A 20855-nucleotide genomic window follows, 5' to 3' on the forward strand; every position below is an offset into this window, starting at 1 on the left:
AGTTCCCTGATATTTAAAGACTGACAAAATATTAATTCAAAATATGGTTTTCAGGCACACATAGTAATTACTTTTACTTAGGCATTCTGGAATACAGTATATGCAGATTTCTGTGCCAATAAATCACACATGCTTTTTTTTTTCTACACATCAGAATCCTAAAAATACAGATTACTAGGTAGAGAGTTAAATGCTCGTGGGTTTAAGTCATTCCCTTAATGGAGGGGTTTGGCCTGGAACCTTTATCAAATAATAAAAGACTTTTGGGTATTGTGAGAACCCAGGTATCTTAATGTGAGCTCTTACCCATCCTACGACAGATGGTACAGCTGTGCTACTTGCTGTGATCGAGATCAGCTCAGGTTTCTGAAATTATGAACTTCCCCAATTTGAGAAGATCGCACCATCTGCCTCAATGAATGTACATTAGAGAACATATATTTTCCTGTATCTACACACGAAGCCATTGCCATCAAAGGGGAAACGGTGCTTTATGAACCGTCTGTGGGACTAGACTTTACGATGACTAAGAAGCCACGGATTGAGCTTAAAGGAAGAGGGGAAACAACAAAATATTTTAAAGTCAAAAATCAAGGTAGTTCAAGGGAAGCAGTGCAGCCTAGGGGTAAGAGTGCGGGTTTAGGAGTAAGTGGAGCTGGGTTCTAATCTTGGCTCCACTGTCTACCGGCTGTGTGACCTTGGGTTTAACTTCTCTGGGCCTTGGTGTCCCCAACTGTAAATAGGGAGTGTAATACCTGTTCTCTCACCTACTTAGACTATGAGCACCACGATGATGACAGTATTTGTTATTAATAATAGTAATAATGATGATAATGGTACTTGTTATGGGCTTACTATGTGCCAAGCACTGTCCTAAGTGCTGGGGGTAGATATAAATTAATCAGGTTGGACATAGCCCCTGTCCCACATGGGGCTCACACTCTTAATTCCCATTTTACAGAGGAGGTAACTGAGGCCCAGAAAAGTTAAGTGACTTGCCCAAGGTCACACAGCAGACATGTACGGAGCCGGGATTACAACCCAGGTCCTTGTGACTCCTAAACCCGTGCTCTATCCACTAAGCCACGCTGCTCCTGAGCACTTATGGGTTTACCATGAATCAAGCACTACTCCAAGCCCTGGGGTAGGTAGAAGTTAATCACACTCAGGGCAGGGACTGGGTCTAACCTGATTAACCTAGTGCTTAGCACCCTGCTTGGCACATAGTAAGCACTTAAATACCACAATTATATCAATGAAATCAGTGGTGCTTACTAAACACTTACTATGTGCAGGGCACTGCACTATAATACTATTATCATCTTATACATTATTTATATTTAATTATCACGATTATGAGGACTGGCCTGACAATAGTAAGACAAAAATAAACTTTAGCTAATTTTGACCTGCCTAAGACCACCCTCAAGTATAAATGACAAAGCTCCTATAACCACACTTAATTTAAGTGGGAACAGACCTGTGAGCAGACCAACACCTAGGAATTAAGTAACCCCCACAGAAAAGGTTAAAGTAAATTAGAGAGCCCCAATTCCCCCACAAATCCCAAAGACACGAAGCATTTCTTTTAACGACTAGGATCACAGCAAAGGAGATTGAATTTTTCTCTAGCCGAGGCTGCATATGAACCTAGCCAACTCTTCAAGATGCGGTGCTTCTTCTCTATTAATTTCTATCATTTTAAAACTGCGCTGCAAAATGCTAGCCAGAGCATAAATTTGAATTATTAGCTATAGATCCTTTCACACTGTAGCATGTACCAGGCACAGAACTAAAGCACTTGCTGCCATGGAGACAAAGGAACCTGCTATTCCATTTGTGGAGCTACCAATGGTAGCGGAGGAATGCCAAGAACTACCGAGCCCAGCCAACCAACTTTATCATTTGGGCTTAGCAACAAATGCAAGGAGAGACCGCGCCGGTCCTAACCACCCAGCAGATCAAAATGAGCTGAGATAGGAGGGGAAAGATGCCCCGACCCCAGCGCATTACCAGTCGGTGCTGCAGTGGGAGTGCTCATCCATCACTTGTATTTATTGAGCACTTACTGTGGGAGGAGCACTTTATTAAGCACATGGGAGAGTACAAGACAACTGGGTTGGTGGTCACACTGATCATGAGCAATGACTCCACTGTCTCCTCTTTCTCTGCTCTCTCGACTTTCCGTGACCACTTCTTATCTGTCCCCTACATCTCCCAGATGACCACTTATCTTTCCTCTACAGCTCAGACTCAGTAGCCAATTCTTTTATAAAAGAGCTTCTGTCATTTTTGGTATTCAATCACATCGCACATCCTTATTCTACAACTGTGAATTAGTAATGAATACGATGATCTCACACCCGACAGTAAGGTCGTTATTTCACATCGTGTTTTATAAACTTGGGATCAGCAGAACACCATCCCTACAACGAGTAGAAACTCCTGACTACCAGCTTGGAGGGATTCAATCGGTTCTCTGTCCCCAGTTGGAATCCGCTCCTCTCTACAACCCAGCCTGCACCCTTCGGTGTAACACCTACTCACTGAGCCTCGATTAATCAATCGATCGTATTTCTTGAGCGCTGTGTGCCGTGCACCATACTAAGAGCTTGGGGGAGTACCATATAACAGGATAACAGAGTCAGTAGATATATTCCCTGCCCACAGCGAGCTTGCAGTCTGGTGGTGGGGAGACAGACATTAATGTACATAAATAAATTCCAGATATACACATAAGTGCTGAGGGTGCAAATCCAAGTAGAAGGGCGTTTACCTCTCTTGCCACTGACCTCTTGTTCATGTCCTGCCTACTGCCTGGAACGCCCTCCTCTTCAGCTCCAACAGACTGCTACTCCTCCCCACATCTTCAAAGCCTACTAAAATCGCATCTCTTCCAAGAAGCCTTCCCCGACTAAACTCTCATCTCTAGAATGGAAACTCCACCGAGCCAAGGATCGTGCATACCAACTCTGCAGGCCTCTTCCAAGCGCTCGCTATGGTGCTCGGAATGGAGCGAGTGCTCAAAAAATGCTAACAGGAAAAAAAAAGGAACAGGAGGAAAAAAGGGACATTCTTTCAGGTGGATGGCACTACTGTACTATTCATTTATTATTTGTGGAACGCAGGAAGCATATCCAGAGCTGTTAAATCAGACTTTGCCCTAAAATGCTTCCCATCAAAATTACCCAGACGGATTTACGGGCAAAGGCAGAGCAGTGATAAAAGCCACAGCCTCAGAGATTTATTGTTAGGGAAGTGGATTAAAAACAGGAATGGCATTTAACTGAGGAGGAGGCTAAAGTGGATTGGAAATATGAAACCTAAGTTTATAGTTGTAATGAAAAGGTGTTATTTGATTTTTCTTTAAAAATTCTTAGCATGACATTATTTTGCCCTTGCTACAGCTCTTTGTCACTGTTTTCTGTTGGGAGGCAGCTTATTAATCAAAGAGCAATGTCATTCTTACTAAAAAGATTCATCGAGCATAAGGTCAATGAAAAGGAAAGATTGCCGGGTTCAGATATAAATGTTATCTTCTTCAAATCATTTTATCTCAACGTAAACAGTAGGCAAAGAATCGGGAGTCCACGATAAAAATGTCATTCTGTCATTCATTCTTGGTTGGGAAGAGTTAGATCATAAATACACAGGCAGAATTACAGCTCACAGCCTATTCCAAAACCCAGCAATCTCTTCATACAGAATTTGAGAGCTGCCCTTCCTCTCGGAATTATTTTTGAACATCTACCAGGGTCACAGTATGAACAGTTCCGATTCGAGGGTTTCGAAACAACTTGTTTTGCCCGTGATGCAGACTCGGGGAAAAGGCAAAAGGTCTGGATTCACAATCAACAATTCAGTGGAATATATTTCCGCAGTTCAGCTTTTCAGAACTCGGAAAGATGAATCCTCAGGGAATTTAATTAGCGATTCCTTATCATGCATCACATTTTCAGACAGATGCTACCCCATTGCATCACACCGATAACAAGAGGGCCCAGTGACACCTAAGACGGCTTCTAAAATGAGATTTTGCTACCATGGCTGTCTAATCGTACGTGACATCAAACGCTACCAAAGGGAACGATGATTTTCACACTCAACAGGTTCACCTTTCTCGATCATTAACAGGTTTTCTTTTCCCCCTAAATCATGACTAGTTATTCATATTATCATGAGAAATAATGCATGCATATCTTTGGGTTTGAATCCATCAGCCCTCTAGGCTGTGAGCTTCTCATGGACAGGGAACCTGTCTACCAACTCCCTTGTACTGCACTCTCCCAAGTGCTCAGTGCAGTGCTCTGCACTCAATAAATGCCATTAATTGATTGACTTACTGTGCCCTTACTGGGCGTAGAACACCATACCAAGTGCTTGGGAAAGTACATTACAACAAAGGTGTTGCTGATGCTGAGATTTTTATCTTTGTGCGCAAGAGTGGATGAAGAGACTGATTCAAGGTCAGTCTAGACTGTAAACTCAACACAAACATGTGGGCAGGACACATGTCTACCAACTCTGCTACAATGTACTCTCCAAAATGCTTAGTACAGTGCTCTGCACACAGTAAGTGCTCAGATAAATACCACTAATGAAATGAAGGTATCAATCTGCCCCCTTTCCACAAGCTGCTCCTCGTTGGGAAGTCTTGCTTCACGCAGGGCTACGATATCGACAACATATCTGGCTAGAAATCTTAATGAAGTTCCTTTTGGAAAATACTGGGAAAAGTCCATTGATTTAAGTATCGCAGCACTGATAGTCTGTCAATTCTTCTCAAGCTTCAAAATCAATTCCTTCATTGAACAGCAATGTCTGAGGTTGTTTTTACAGGAAAAAGTACTGCTAAAATCGCACTAAAAATAACATGGAAAATACAAGTACAAAAAGCTAGTTAAGTACTGAGTTACAATGAAATACCATATGGCATTCACATTCATTATGCCATAGATGCTCCCCCCAACCCGAAATTTCCTATAGTCAGTGGTTATCGTTAGCATCATCTAAACAGGCAGCCTTCAAACTTGTACTCTAACCAGCTCCGGAAAACTGCGTCTTTACGCTGAAATGTTCTAAGTAGGAACTAATTTTCTCATAGGGACAATGTTATAAATGGAAAATTGGTTCTTGAATCAAGGCCGGAAACCCTATTTTGACTAAAATTATCCATAACTGCCTACTAAGTCAATTACAGATGAGTAATAGAACTACCTTAATTTATTTAATGTACTCTCAAATAGCAATTATATTGACAATGACTTTATTTTGAAATGAGTTTACTCTTTATGTGTATTCATTTTCAATCACGAAGGAACATGTTTGTCTTCTACACTTGGAAATTATCTTGAGAAGGGAGAAAAAAGCACAGGGGTCAAAGGCCTCTGTGTTAAAGGATGTGCCAACCAGGATTGGTTTCGGGATTTAGATTGTTAAAAGTTAAAGTGGGAGTGACAAGGGTGCTTTTCTTCTCTTCCGCTTGGGAATTTCTTAAAGCCAGGGATTAAGTTTCATTCAGGTCTTCTATGTATTTTACCATGTATGCCCTGCAGCTTCACATACATTAAGGGCAGATCAGTCATCAACCAATCAGTGGCATTTATCGAGCACATAATAATATCAATTGTGGTTTATGTTAAGCGTTTACCATGTGCCGCTGGGCAGGGATTGTCTCTATCTGTTGCTGAATTCTACATTCCAAGTGTTTAGCTCTGCACACAATAGGCACTCAATAAATACGATTGAATGAATGAATGAATTAATGTCCCAGGCACTGTAGTAAGCACTGGGGTTGATACAAGCAAATTGGGTTGGACACAGTCCCTGTCCCACATGGGGCTCCCGGTCTTAACCCTATTTATTCTGTTAATGAGGTGTACATCCCCTTGATTCTATTTATCTTGATGATGTCTTGTTTTTGTTTTGTTCTGTTTTGCTTTTCTGTCCATCTCCGCCATTTAGACTGTGAGCCCATCACTGGGCAGGGATTGTTGCCGAATTGTACATTCCAAGCATTTAGTACAGGGCTCTGCACATAGTAAGCGCTCAATAAATACTGAATGAATGAACCCCCCTTTCACAGGTGAGGTTATTGTAACTGGAGGCACAGAGAAGGTAAGTGACTTGACCCAGGTCACACAGCAGGCAAGTGGCAGAGCTAATCACAATACAGCACAATGCCCTGCAGGAGTTGCTGTGGCTTCTGAAAATGCTAGTTATCCACTGGAAGAAACTAGTTTATGATCTCATCATCAATGATCACATTTATTGAGCGCTTATTATGTGCAGAGCACTGTACTGAGCACTTGGCTCAGGTGATCTCACAGGTATAGTGAGTCTCTGGTTTCACAGAGACCCCTTAAAAGCCTTCCTTAAAGTTCACTTTGACCATCACATGAGGGTGCAGACAACTGAGTGAAAATTGGAATAAGGTACATGAATTTGCAGATCTGTTTTTCTGTTAAAATACATTTCTAGGTAGGACAGATCTTTCTCTACAAAAAAGTGTAGCCCCAAATGGGAACTCCAAAGCATTTATTGAGTGCCTTTTGGGTGCAAAATTCAAGAGAATTCGCAGATGGGATCCCTTCCCTGAAGCCTCTTAAAAACTAGCCTGTGACACCGGCAGGAAAATAAGTTACAGATAAGAAACAGAGTTCAAAGAAAAGTCCCTAAGTGCAACTTGAGAGTCTCTGGGAACACACAAGTGGAAGTGCTGGAGGGGAGGAGATTAGAAGTTAACCGGAATGGGACTCTGTGATTTCAGAGGGGCTTTGAAGATCGGGAGAGCAGTGGCCTGTTGGGGTGTGAAGGGGAAGGGCTTCCCGGCAGGAAGAGAGGGTATGCGAAAGAAGTCAATGCCGGGATGCAGGGAAGGAGGGAGGCTGGCTGGAGGTACCTGAAGAAACCTGGAGGCACTAAGAAAATAACAGATCCCACAGTAACCTCTGGGGAAGAAGCACGGTCTAGTAAATAGAGCAGGCGGCCTTGGGAGTCAGAGGACCTGGGTTCATTCATTCATTCATTCAATAGTATTTACTGAGCGCTTATTATGTGCAGAGTACTGTACTAAGCGCTTGGAATGTACAGTTCAGCAACAGAGAGAGACAATCCCTGCCCACTGACGGGCTTACAGTCTAATTGGGGGAAACACAGACAAAAACAACAGCGATACATAGAATCAAGGGGATGTACATCTCATTAACAAAATAAATAGGGTAATTAATAATAATAATAATGTTGGTATTTGCTAAGTGCTTACTATGTGCAAAGCACTGACTAGATACAGGGTCATCAGGTTGTCCCACCTGAGGCTCACAGTTAATCCCCATTTTACAGATGAGGTAACTGAGGCACAGAGAAGTTGAGTGACTTGCCCACAGTCACACAGCTGACAAGTGGCAAAGGCGGGATTCGAATTAAAAATCCCAGACCACAGGCAAATCACTTCGCTTCTCTTTTTGGGCTCTCCCAAGCAACAGTGTTCTGCACACAGTGAATGCTCAGTAAACGCTATCGACTGATTGATTCTCTGTGCCTCAGTTCTCCTGTTCTATCTCCGACTTAGATTGTGAGCCCCGTGTGGGAGAGAGACAGTGTCCAACTAATTCACTTGTATCGACTCCAGCTCTTAGAACAGTGCTGGAAACATAGTAAGCCCTTAACAAATACCATTAAAACCACCTCAGAAAAGACTGGGTAAGACGCATCTTACAGTACTGTGCTTGGTATCGAATACTAGATTCTAAAGGATATAGGGGCAGAACATCAAGGATTCAGGAAAGGGATAAGCAGAGTTATGAGAAATCAGGATAAGTTCATTCATTCAATAGTATTTATTGAGCGCTTACTATGTGCAGAGCACTGTACTAAGCGCTTGGGATGAACAAGTCGGCAACAGATAGAGACAGTCCCTGCCGTTTGACGGGCTTACAGTCTAATCGGGGTGATACTGCATTATTAAAAGAGGCAAATCAGTAAATGGTTGGCTGCGACAAACTTAAAAACAAACATATTAGAGCTATCCAGGAGTTACTCCCAGAGGAACTGAGATACAATTAGAAACGGAAAAGGTAATAAAATACAAGTGAAAAAGTTTCCCCTTCCTCATCTCTAATTTCTCTTATTTTTTTTCCAGTCTCTCCCAGGACCAGATGGCCCCAGGCCTCGGTTAAAGGCATTTAAGTTTTAAAGAATCTTGGCTCAGCAGTTAATTCGGCTTTTAAAAGCAAGAATTTCACTCCCGCCTAACTGGAAGTGGAGGGCGGGGTACAAGGCTCTGTACAGAGTGAGCGTTCAATAAATACCACCGATTTACTGCGAAGTCAGATCTAGCATCAGTTTATCGACACACAAATCATTACCTTTCTCAATGACTAGTGACTGCCTTTATTGTTTCAGGCAATAGGCTTTTCCCCAACGGCCAATTTAGCATTCATGTATTTTCCTGATTATTTAGTGCCTCTTATTTACCGATGAACTTTCTCTTGCTTCTATCAGCTGGACGTATCCTCTTTCTCTCTGACCTATGGCAAACTTGGCAGCTTGTATCCACATCTTCCCCCGGGGCCAACCGGGAGTCAGTGGGGACTAGGAGCCATGGCCCGTCCTTCCACCATACGTTTCCAGCTCCCACTGGGCTCTACACAAAGTTACACTATGCATTAAGTATTGTACTCCCCCATGAGCTTAGTACAGTGCTCTGCACCCAGTAAACGTTCAATAAATACAACTGAATGAATGAAAGGAACGGCGGGATCTCATGCAGCTCCTTGGGGGCAGGGCACATATCTACCGACTCTGTTATACAATCCTCTCCCAAGTGCTTAGAGCAGTGCTTGGCACATAGTACATAATCAGTCAATACCACTGACCAACCAACATCAGGATCAAGAACATAGGCTAAAGAACGGACCCTAAACGCGTGTGCCACTCAAATGCTCTCATCCTCAGCGGTTGTGTTTCCGCCGGGAGATCTGGGGTGCGATGAGTTCCAAGGAAGTTAGGGGTGAAGCACATTGTGAGGTGCACATGTGGTCTTAGCCCACATCAGCCAGCTCCGGGGAGAACGGGGAGTAGTGGCGATGTCCCCCAATTTACACAGTGGCGTTCTTTCCCCTGGATTTGCCAGCATGGCTCAATAAAAGCAGTCGATGATGAAGACAAGGAGTCCTCCTCCTTAAGGATCCACAACCCACATCCTTCGCCACGGATTGTTTCAACGACACGTTCTAAAATGCCGCATTTTTTTGGAGGAAGAAAATTGAGATGGAGGAGAAAGAAAAGAATATCCCATTTAATTAGTAAGTGATGTGGAATGATATTTCTCTCTGGATTCAAGACAGAATTGCCAGAACTAAACATGCTCAGATGCCAATATTATAGACGGTGAGAAGAAAAAGATTAAGTATTACTTCTGTTCCTTTCTGGAAAATTTGTTATGTAAGGGCTTCTTCTGATTCCAGAAATTTCCCCAAATGAGGCCGAGGTCCACCACATTGGCAAGTTGCTTTTTAGCTTCCTGATGCTAGAAGCTTAGATAGTTTCTGCCACACTGTGAGAGGTCAGAAATCCAGACAGGTACAGTTTAACTCTCCTAGGAAAGAAACCCTGCACTACAATCTGTTTCCAGAGGCCTGATGTCTCACTGGAGAAAAATAGCTTTCATTTTCTTTGGCATCTTCCCGTGCTGCTCCAACAGGGAGAGACACTCACCAGGTTGGTGGAAGTCAGTAGGAAGCAGGAATGGAAGAACTCCTTGAAACAAAGCCCAAAGGAATTTCAGATCCGAAATGTCAGAATTTAAGATCATACAGCTTCTAAACAACCTTTTCCATTTGTCCTCCTTTTGGCATCTTCTCAGAGAAAACACACAATCAGTTCAGTTAGGAAGGGATACGAAGTGTGAGGGAGGGATAATGAAGAGAAAGACAGGGAAAGGGTAAGAGGTAGTCTAACTGCCTTATTTTGAGCCCCAGACTTCCTTTCAGCAATGAGGCCTGGGAGTCAGAGGACCTGGGTTCTATTCCAAGCTCTGCCACTTGTCTGTCATGTGACTTTGGGCAATTTGCTTACCCTCTATGAGCCTCAGTTTTCTCATCTGTGAAACAGGGAAACACTACTTGTTCTTGCTCTTAGACTGTGAGCCCCATGTGGGACAGGGACTGAGTCTGACCCAATTAACTTGTATCTACTCCAGTGCTTAGTACAGTGCTTGGTACATAGTAAGCACACCAACAAATCCACAAAAATAATGAAATTTCAATTTGCTGGATCAAAAATTCCTTTTTACAATAGGAGTGCAATTCAGATCTATGCCCCTACAGAGGAGTAACTGGGGAATAAAAAAAAAAGATTTCCTCCAGGTGGAAGAGTGCTAAGATTGCCTATTACACAGCTGTGCATACAACAGGTAATAATAATGTTGGTATTTGTTAAGCGCTTACTATGTGCAGAGCACTGTTCTAAGCGCTGGGGTAAACACAGGGGAATCAGGTTGTCCCACGTGGGGCTCACAGTCTTAATCCCCATTTTACAGATGAGGGAACTGAGGCACAGAGAAGTTAAGTGACTTGCCCAGAGTCACACAGCTGACAAGTGGCAGAGCTGGGATTTGAACTCATGAGCCCTGACTCCACTGACTGATTTTAGGAGCAGCAGCCAAGCAAATTTTCAGATTCCTCTGAGGCTGACTGTCCTCTAGTTAAGTAAAGCATCAGCAGCTAGAAACCCATGAGATTTGTCCAGGATTTCAGAGAACTCTGAAACAAAGACCCTCCATGAGTGTTCTGCACACAATAAGTGCTCAATGAATACCATTGATTAACTCATAGGATTTTTTAAAATACCTGAATCCCCTTGAAATAGGGAGTCCCAATAGTTCCATGGAATTGTATTTTTTTTTTAATTGCAGTTACTGTATATATTGGACTGTGACAAGTATGAGTATGCAAAGGCATCTTACTAATTCTCATTTGATTCAAAAGCCGTAATGTGCTTTCAAAATACGGCTGGTCACCCCACTTACCAGAAAACAATTCTTTACAAGAATAAGAGCACAATTGTAATTTCTAGGACTTAGGTAAGATCATAAATTATAAATGAACATAGCTTCACCCTCACAAAAATAAAGTCCCATTCCTGGGTTGCTTTTTTTCCAATCGTCCACAATATCACTCAACTGCTAAATGTATTACTTTGAAATCTCCTGTGTCCATTCATTTATTTCCAGACAGCCTCTTGAAAAAAAAATGCACTAAATTCAACACTGCATTATCTTTGGCAGATGAATTATTGTAATTCCCAAATCCAACTGATCATTCATTTCACTTTCTTGCTATCTGTCCCACGCTCTCGTCTAAGAGGGCTCCAAGAGAAGAAAGTGGCTAAAAAGCAATTTGTGCAATATCATCGGGGCCCTTTCTATATTGAAATGATCCTTGCACTTGCTCCTGTCTCATAAGTAACCACGTTAAAATGCTACGTGTACAACGTGTTGTCCATAAGGCAGAGCTCCAAGGAAATCTCTGCACCGTCGATCTTTAGGCAAGTCTGCAGGGTATCCCGCGTTCCAAATACTGCTAAGCTGGTCTGAGATACCTGGGCTCCTCACTGTCCCTCGGTCTCGCCTATCCCGCCGTCGACCCCTGGGCCACGTCCTCCCGCGGTCCTGGAATGCCCTCCCTCCTCACGTCTGCCAAACTGATTCTCTTCCCCTCTTCAAAACCCTACTTAAAACTCACCTCCTCCAAGAGGCCTTCCCAGACTGAGCTCCCCTTCTCCCTCTACTCCCTCTACCGCCCCCCCTTCACCTCTCCACAGCTTAACCCTCTTTTCCCCCCATTTCCCTCTGCTCCTCCCCATCCCCTCAGCACTGTGCTCGTCTGCTCAACTGTATATATTTTCATTACCCTATTTATTTTGTTAATGAAATGTACATCGCCTTGATTCTATTTAGTTGCCATTGTTTTTACGAGATGTTCTTCCCCTTGACTCTATTTATTGCCATTGTTCTTGTCTGTCTGTCTCCCCCGATTAGACTGTGAGCCCGTCAAATGGCAGGGACTGTCTTTATCTGTTGCCGACTTGTTCATTCCAAGCGCTTAGTACAGTGCTCTGCACATAGTAAGAGCTCAATAAATACTATTGAATGAATGAATGATTGACACCCCCCTTTCGAACCATGTTACAGGTGCCTAAAGGTCCTTTCTCCCCGACCCACTACATTAATGCAGGAGGAGTTATCGGTTGTTTGTCGGAGATGCTTGAGCGCAGCCAAGGGGCTCTGATCAGGGAGCAGAGAGGGGGCAAGAGAGAGAGAGAGACAGTCCAGGGGAGTTTCGGAGAGGAGCCGCTACAGGGCCACAGAGTTCAGACCTACCGTGGATCCAATCGCCTCTCCTTTCCACGATCCCCCGGGATAGGTCCCCGCGGCTGCCACTGCCGCCACCACCACCACCATTAACACAGTCCGTAACACATCCCATTCCCCCCACACACATTTGAGGGAATCTGCACACAAGCCCTTAATCATCCTTCTACAGTGTGATCATGTTTTCCTTCACCATGCTCATTTAGATGGGATTCGCATTTAAAAAGAAAAAAAAAACTTTCACGCCAATGTCCCAAGAAAAGGACTAAACTGAAAATCAAAATGCTTCAAAATGTTAGACAAATAAATCATCTTGGGGGGGTGGGGTGGGGAGAGCTTTGATTGCTCCCCCTCACTTGTTTCCATGTGTAAATTTGATGCTTTGAAGGATCCTGTGAAAGACCAAACCAGGAGAAACCACCTTTAAGCGAGCAGGAGAGGTGTGAAACCAGGGCATACATTCTTCTCATGGGCAACAAAAAGAGCCATCCATCAACTGATTCTCTCCTATTTAGCTGCTCGTCTCCCTCTTCACTCCAGTCCTTGCTCTTGATTCACCCACCTCCCCCACCCTGAAAAAAACCCAAGAGTTCCTTATTCACAACTTTCCCAGCCTCTGACACAGCAATCAATCAATCCTCACTTTCCCCTTGCCTGGAGCACCACCCCCCTGCTTCACCAAACCACATCTCTCCTCCTCCTTGAAATTCCTCTTACCAAACCCCTCCTACAAATTCTTGTGGAGACTTTCCTGGATTAAAGCATCCCAACCCCCTTCAACCTGCCATCCCATCAGTCATCTAGGCACTCATATATTTAATTATTAGTTTGGGTTCATTATATATGCAAAATCTTTCCATCATTATTATCAATTTACACCAACTGTCTCCTCTCCTCAGACTGGGAATTCCTCAGGGGCAAAACCCACATTTTTTTTTGCGAGAGGGGGGGCTGTTCCCCACGCAACAGCACGAGAAGCAGCGTGATCTAGTGGAGACAGCATGGGCCTGGGAGTCAGAAGGACCTGGGTTCTAATCCCGGCTCTGACGCTTGTCTGCTGTGTGTCTGCTGTGTGATTTTGGGCAAGTCACTTAACTCCTCTGGGCCTCCGCTACCTCATCTGTAAGACCGTGAGTACCCTGAGCTCCCTGTGGAATGTGGACTGTGTCCAACCTGATTAGCTTGTATCTACCCCACGGGCTTAGTGCAGCACCTGGCACATACAAAGTGCTTAATGAGTATCATAAAAACAAACAAAAAAGGGAAAAAAACATAGGGCCTCATTCAATGTCGCTGATAATTAGAAGGCTCTAGTGAACTTCAGAAAGGCGTGACTAAGGAGTCGATAAGATGCCCTGCTCTCCATGGTCAAATCTCTTGCTACTCCTACCTTTTTCTTCCTCAAGCTTCTGTGAGATGACTCTTTCGGCTTCCTTTCCTACCACAGCTCATGCCACCAGGATGACTTTCCCCCGCCTACCGGAATCCTATAATGCCTCTCTTCCTTCCCAGATGCTACTGTTGTTGCCCCCAGCTCTTTCCTGCCTGCCCCCCTCACACTCCTACCCCCCCCCACCCCTCACCCTGGTCACTATCATCCATCAAATGGTGGGCCTTTGCCTTCTTCACAGCCATCAGCTCCGAGAACCAGCAAATTCAAGTAACTATCACCAACATCTCCTTCAGAAGAATGTTCCAGAAACCTAAAATACATACACCACAATTCCAAGAAGGATTTAAGGTCAAGACAAAATACAAACCTCTTCAGTTTCATATAGTTTTCGCTGGCAGCAGGTCTACATTCAGCTCGCTGCACCACTATTCCTTCCAAAGCAAGCTTATCTAGAGTGGACAGAAAAAGAAATGAGTATATTTGGGGGGCGGAAAAAAGATAACATTTATCTTGCAGGGCTGCTCTTCGACATAGCGCAAGCACGAGGGACACTAAGGCCAGTCTTGCTATCGGGTGGCTCGGTAGAAAGAGCCCAGCTCCGGGAATCAGAAGCCCGGCTCTTCGAGGAGGGGAGACATCTGTTGGGACTCACCAACTAGAGTTGTGCTCCGTCAACGATAACTATCTGGCCAACCTGAAAGGAGGCTGGAATGGCTACCAAGGCAACCATCTGTGGGGCTAGGGTGCGACAGCCCGGACGCTCTGCTGTAGCTGCTTCAGCCTTAACTATGTGTGCTCCACACCTTGCAGCATTCCGGCCCCTCCAGGCTCCCAAAACTCCCCACCCCGAAAGGAATGCAATGGGCAAAGCAGTGAAAGAATGAGAGACAGAGGGAGACAGAACGAACTCAGCCCAAGCCCCTCTTGCTGTCACCAATTCCTTCACAGAGGTTCTCGGCCCTGAAATCTCAAGACCGAGGCCGGCTTGACATTCTCAAGAAACAGGGAAGCAGCACGGCCAGGTGGATAAAGCCCAGACCAGGGACTCAGAAGGAGCCGGGCTCTAATCCCAGCCTTGCCCTTTGTCTGCTGTTTTAACCTTGGGCAAGTCACTTTACTTCTCTGGGACTCAGTTAGTTCATCTGTAAAACAGGGATTAAAATTGTGAGCCCCAATGTGGGACAGGGACTGTGGCCAAACCCATTTGCTTGTATCCATCCCAGCACTTAGTACAATGCTTGGCGCATAATCAGTACTTAACAAAATACCACAATTATTATAAAGATCATTATTCTCGGTGTTGTGCTCTCACCCCAGGTTCCCCTGAAAAGTGAAGAGAAACGCATCATGGGCCTCTTATCTTTCCATTTGAAGCAGCTGGGAGGAATAGTAGTTTTTCCTGAATAACGAACAAACGGGTGGTAGGAAGAGACGGGGGTCTGCTTCTGTTGTACCGCATCACTAAGCTCTGCCGTTGGTTTATTACAATGGCTTGAAGAGAGGTGTCTTAGCTGTACCGCATCACTAAGCTCTGCCGTTGGTTTATTACAGCGGCTTGAAGAGAGGTGTCTTATTCTGACAACAGCAGGGGTCCCCCCTGGGGGCTCTGGGAGGTTCAGAAGCAGAAAGGCTAGGTATAGCTACCTTTGGGCCAGCCATAAAGTGTGTGGCTGGCTAGAGTCACATCTGTCAGCTGTATTCTAAAGGGCTTTTCTTTTTTTTTCTTTCTCAATCAACTCGAGTACCTTTGAGTTAGGGACACCAATCCCACCTTGAAAACAGCAGAGGGGCTTCCCTTGGCATCCTCCTTCCCTAATGCCATAGGGGATGGCCAATAGCAGTCCCGCAAGCTAGAAAATCATTTGCCACTGACTACAGTACAGTCTGGGTACTGTCTCAGTACTCGCTGGAGTTTCGATACAGAAACCTTGCCCCCTCCCCATGAACGAGGTGAACCTCTGCATCCCATCTGTGCCCAACAGCAGCTTAACAAGTTGTGGCCCTCTGGGCTTTCTGAGTGGCTGGGGGAGGCCGGCCAGCCCCTGAAGAGCCAGATGGCAAGGGCTGGGGTGGGGCCCGTAGCCACAACCACGGCTGCATTGGGCAGCCAGATGAAAACAAATGGTGGGGGTGGGGGGGAAACCACGACCTGAACATCTGCAAATACCAAGGTCTTACTTTACTGCTGAATGAATAGCTGTCGTTTTAACTGTAGTGTTCCTGTAGTAAAAAATCATATTTTTCCACTTAGAGAAACTCAGTGAGGAATGACTTCAAAAATTAATCTGGTCCTCAAATGTCGCCTCTGGCCTGAAGACTAAATTTGAATTTAAGGAGAGTGCTGCCTAGGCTAACCAGAATAAAGGCAATCGTGGCTTGGAAAATGGTCTGACCTTGGGTGAAGAAAGCTTTTCAGAAAGGAAAACTATTCTTTCTCCCATTTATCCTGATAGAGAAAATTGGCTGGGCAAATGTTCGATTGTATACTTATTGAAGTAGCTTAACAACTCAATTATATGCTTTAAACTCTTAAAAAAACCGAACGCTTATATGAAGCAACCAGCAAGAGAAAGTCATTTCAAATACAGTAGTATTTTATAAAATAAGAGTTCAAAGGCTTTGAATTCTGTCTCTGTTGGAAAAAAGGGTTCCATTGTTTATCATCTACACTGCAAGGTACTTATGATGGCTACAGCAAAGCTATCCCCAGACTTGGCTAAAGAATGGGGAGAAAAAAAATAAACACACTCAATCCTCCAGAAACTGGACTTTTTCGGACTGCAAATTCTAGGCAATTTGACTCAGCGGCCCTGACAAACACCATCCTTTTACTGTAAAGATAAAGGGAGCCAGAAAAAAATTCCTTGTTTAAGGTCTGCCTCAGAGCTTGACCCCAGACCTTCTGCTAGACTTGCTATAGAGTCTATAATACCGTATTATTTGAAATGAGAAAAAAAAAATTTCTCAAAAACTCAAATGTGCTACACACACTTAGGCTGTGATCCCCCAACTGGGACAGGGACTATGTCCAACCTGATAATCATCTATCTACTCCAGTGCTTCGTACAGCACTTGATACACAATGCTTAACAAATACCATCATTATTACGCAATTGTCGGCACAAACGGAAGGGACTTATCCTGGAAAGCTGAGCTACCCTAACCGCCGCCTCATTCAGCTAGTCTCGTCTAAGATTTGATCTTTGTTTTCCACTAGTTTCCGTGACTTCTTAGGATGTACCAGCGATCCTCCAGGGATGGGTAATTATTCTCCAGCCAGAGAGTCATTTCATCCTGGCAAAGAGTGGGGGCGAGAGGTGGGAGGGGCCCGGGACTACAGGTTGGGGGAGCAGGGAAGGGGTGGAGAGCCACACTCTGGCCCACGGCAGTTCCTGACTGGCTCGGAGCCTGCCCTGCGACCAGCAACCCTGCATGCTGGGCTCCTGGGGCTGCAGGACTCATTGCGACTGAGTCCACAGCAGGATTGGCAGCGAACAGGGAGCCACCGTGGTCACTCGACTGCATCGGGCAAGCCAGACAGATTTACCCATTTTATCAGTCAGTCAATCACTCAATCCTCTAGGCTGTAAGATTGTCCTCTAGATTGTAAACCCACCCTCTAGACTGTAAACTCATTGTGGGCAGGGAATATGTCTGTTATATTGTCCTCTCCTAAATGCTTTGTAAAGTGTTCTGCACAGAGTAAGTACTCAATAAATCCCACTGAGTGCTTTCTGTGTGCCGAGCACAATACCGAGTTGGTAGCCATGTTCCCTGCCCACAAGGAGCTTACAGAACATGAGCCCGGGAGTCAGAAAAATCTGGGTTCTAATCCCAGCTCTGCCACATGTCCCTCTAGACCGTGAGCCCGGTCAGGGTTGTCACTTTACTGTTGTTTTGTACTTTCCCGAGTGCTTAGTGCAGTGCTCTGCACACAGTGAGTGCTTAATAAATATGACTGAATGCAGTGTCTGCTTTGTGACCTTGGGCAAATCACTTTATATCTCTGTGTCTCAGTTACCTCATCTGTAAAATGGGGATTAAGACTGCAAGCTCCATGTAGGACAGGGACTGTCCCACCCGATTTGCTTGTATGCACCCCAGACTCAGTACAGTGCTTGGCACACAATAAGGGCTTTACAGATACCACAATTGACAAATCCCACAATTAGAGGGGAAGAGGGGTATTAATATAAATAAGGAACCCTATCTCAAATAATCCCTTGGTAGAGATGCAGGCCCAAGTCCTGGGCCCGACTAGCCCTGAATCGGTACAGATTCAGTACCCGGGGGTTGGGGCAGGTGCAGAGCCAGGGCCCTGCAGGTGACACCTGACCACAGCAACTGAGAGATTCTCTGCTCCCATGCCAAACCACTGCCATTTGTGGTCCTTTGCTTCCTGGTAAGTTAAATACCTGGGGCTGATTCTTGGCTGGCAGTGGGCTTCTAGGCTAATCTCATCTAGGAGCAGCGGGACCTGACCTGGGAGTCAGAGGACCTGGGTTCTAATCCCACTCTGACCCTTGCCTGCTGTGTGACTTTGGGCAAGTTGCTTAACTTCTCTGAGCCTCCGTTTCCTCAACTGTAAAGTGGGGACTCAGTACCCGTTCTCCTGCTTACTCAAACGGTGAGCCCCATGTGGGACCGGGACTATGGCCCACTTGATTAACCTGTACCTACCCCGGTGCTCAGAAAAGTAGTTGACACAGAGTAAGCGCTTAACGAATGCCATGACTGTCAAAGGAACTGCCAAAAGAGCAGCTGCATTTGTTCCCCTTACTCTCTTATGTTTTACCTAGACCTTATCTTTACTTAGTCTCATTCTACTTTAGAACTGGCTCTAAAGCCCTTCTTTCCCACTTGGTCTCTATACACAAGTAGTGTGTGAAAAGTAATGGAAAGGGGGATAAATAAGTGACCCCAATAGGCACTGCCTTCCAGGAGGTTAACGGTAGGTAGGAGGAGCAGCAGGAGCATTTGAGCACACACCTGGTGCAACGCACTGTACTAGGCGCTTAGGGAGAACAGACTACTAAGGACAATAGTTGGGCACAGTTTTTCCTATCACTCATTTAGGAAAAGCTGGCTTAGATCTCTTGCTCTGGTCCTTTCTATTGGGAAGAGATTTTACTGGTCTCTGGAGTGGAAAAAAAAGAACCATGGGCCTAAAGAAGTAAGAATGAGACACGGGTAAGAGAAATGAAAGTGAAAAGGGAAAGAGGACTTTTTTTTCTTTAATGCTTTCTCTTGTTTGAGAAAACAAATAGAGAAGACAAAAAAAGGTCTTGCCCCAGAGCGCCATCCTACTCCAAAACCATTGTACCCCGACACTATTAAGGAATAGTGACTGATTTTGGTAAGAAGAAGTACCATAATCAGCTAACAAGCCACCAGCTTACTTCTCTGACCCTGAACTTTTCCCACTCTGGTATTTTGGCTATAGACTCGAGACCTAGCAACCTGAGATGGGATGGGATGAAATGTTTCCCTACAAGTGAGCTACTTATCACTTTAAACCACTGTGACGGAGAAGTAAAGAAGGTAGGAAAGACACATGGCAAAGTCTAGCTTAAATGTATCTTAATGATTTTCTGTCGCTTCAAAACATTTCTCTTGAAGTCAATCCGCTTGCGACAGCTAAGCGTTGACTACATCAAAACTATTTCCTGATGATAGTCCCCACAGATGGATATATCTTTTGATGTGAAAAACTGAATTAATTTTAGAATGTAAAAACTTAGTCAAATGGTTCGAGCCATCATAATCCAATTCCAAAGGCTATTGGACAGCCTCGATTAAGTACAATGACTAAAATTTTATTTCTGATATAATTCCCAATAAATCAAATATAAGACAACATTCAGAAGCACTGAAAGAAGAAATTCTGAAATCAGACGCTTGGTCTCTGGAGACAATTTTTCAATGATTCCCATCAATAGGCCAGTTAAATACATGATAACTAGGTGCGATTTTTTAAAATGTCAAGAGATCAACTGAGTGCCCATCTCCTGAATAAAACTCAGTTGCACCCTAATCATAATGTAGCTCTGCCTGGTAACTATTCACATCTGCAAGAAAACAACTGTTTGAAAACAAAACCAATGGATTCTTTAAAAATCTCCTAGAGAAATTCTCCCCTTTACATCTTCTGCCTGAAGTTTCTGATCCTTACCCTGCTTTGGAAGGTCTGTTGCATTTACTGTACCGTGCCCCAGAAAAGAAAAGAAACAGAGAACACCTCTCCCTCGGATCAAACTAGTTCCCCTCACCTTGCTTCTCTCCCACGGTCAAATATCTGCAGGTCATCTGTCAGTAATTTAAAAGGAAGGTGTAAGAAATAAAAAGGTAGTTTAAACCACCCGATCCCACATTTTATATCAAATGGTTCCACGATATGCATTTGATATGCTATGTACAGTACTTATGTAATGATAATAATAATGATGGTATTGTTGTTAAGCACTTACTATGTGCCAAGCCCTGTTCTAAGCGCTGGGGTAGACACAGGGTAATCAGGTGGTCCCACAATGGGGCTCACCATCCTAATCATCATTTTACAGATGAAGTAACTGAGGCACAGAGAAGTTAAGTGGTTTGCCCAAGGTCACACAGCAGACAAGTGGCGGAGCTGGGATTAGAACCCAAGTCCTCTGACTCCCAAACCCGTGCTCTTACCACTAGGCCATGCTGCTTCCCCACGTGGACTGCTACGCACAAGTGGAGCTGGAGGAGTCTTTTGTTCAGAGAGGAAACCAAGTTGTTTAGAACTAGGGAAATGATCACCTGTGTCACAGGACAACTTACACAACAAAACCCAGTGCAAAGAAACTGCAACTGCACATCTTCCCCCCCCCCCCCACTTTCATTTTCAACATTAGGAAAGGGTCAATCAACCGACGGTGCTTACTGAGTGCTTACCGTGTGCAGGACACTGTAGTAAGCACTTGGGAGAGTACACTACAAAAAGGGTCGGTAGATATGTACCCAGTCCACAAGGAGTCCTTCCTATAAAGAAATTGGAACCGTTGCTTTCTTTCCGAGAATCCTGCGATGAGCGGTATTCGCTAAGCCACTTAAGCACAACTAGTA

The 20855-nt window shown here is 44.5% G+C and overlaps 1 protein-coding gene across 1 annotated transcript in view; it reads right to left on the reverse strand.

Moving 5' to 3' along the window:
- Positions 1-20855, reverse strand: part of GTF2F2 (general transcription factor IIF subunit 2) — an 82393-nt gene that overhangs the window by 24614 nt on the left and 36924 nt on the right. The window contains exon 5 of the mRNA XM_039914898.1: positions 14134-14215. Within this exon, the coding sequence (XP_039770832.1) occupies positions 14134-14215 (82 nt within the window). The remainder of the gene's footprint in view (positions 1-14133; positions 14216-20855) is intronic.

This window comes from Ornithorhynchus anatinus, chromosome 20 (assembly GCF_004115215.2).
Source record: "Ornithorhynchus anatinus isolate Pmale09 chromosome 20, mOrnAna1.pri.v4, whole genome shotgun sequence".
In the NCBI taxonomy this organism is placed as follows: domain Eukaryota; kingdom Metazoa; phylum Chordata; class Mammalia; order Monotremata; family Ornithorhynchidae; genus Ornithorhynchus; species Ornithorhynchus anatinus.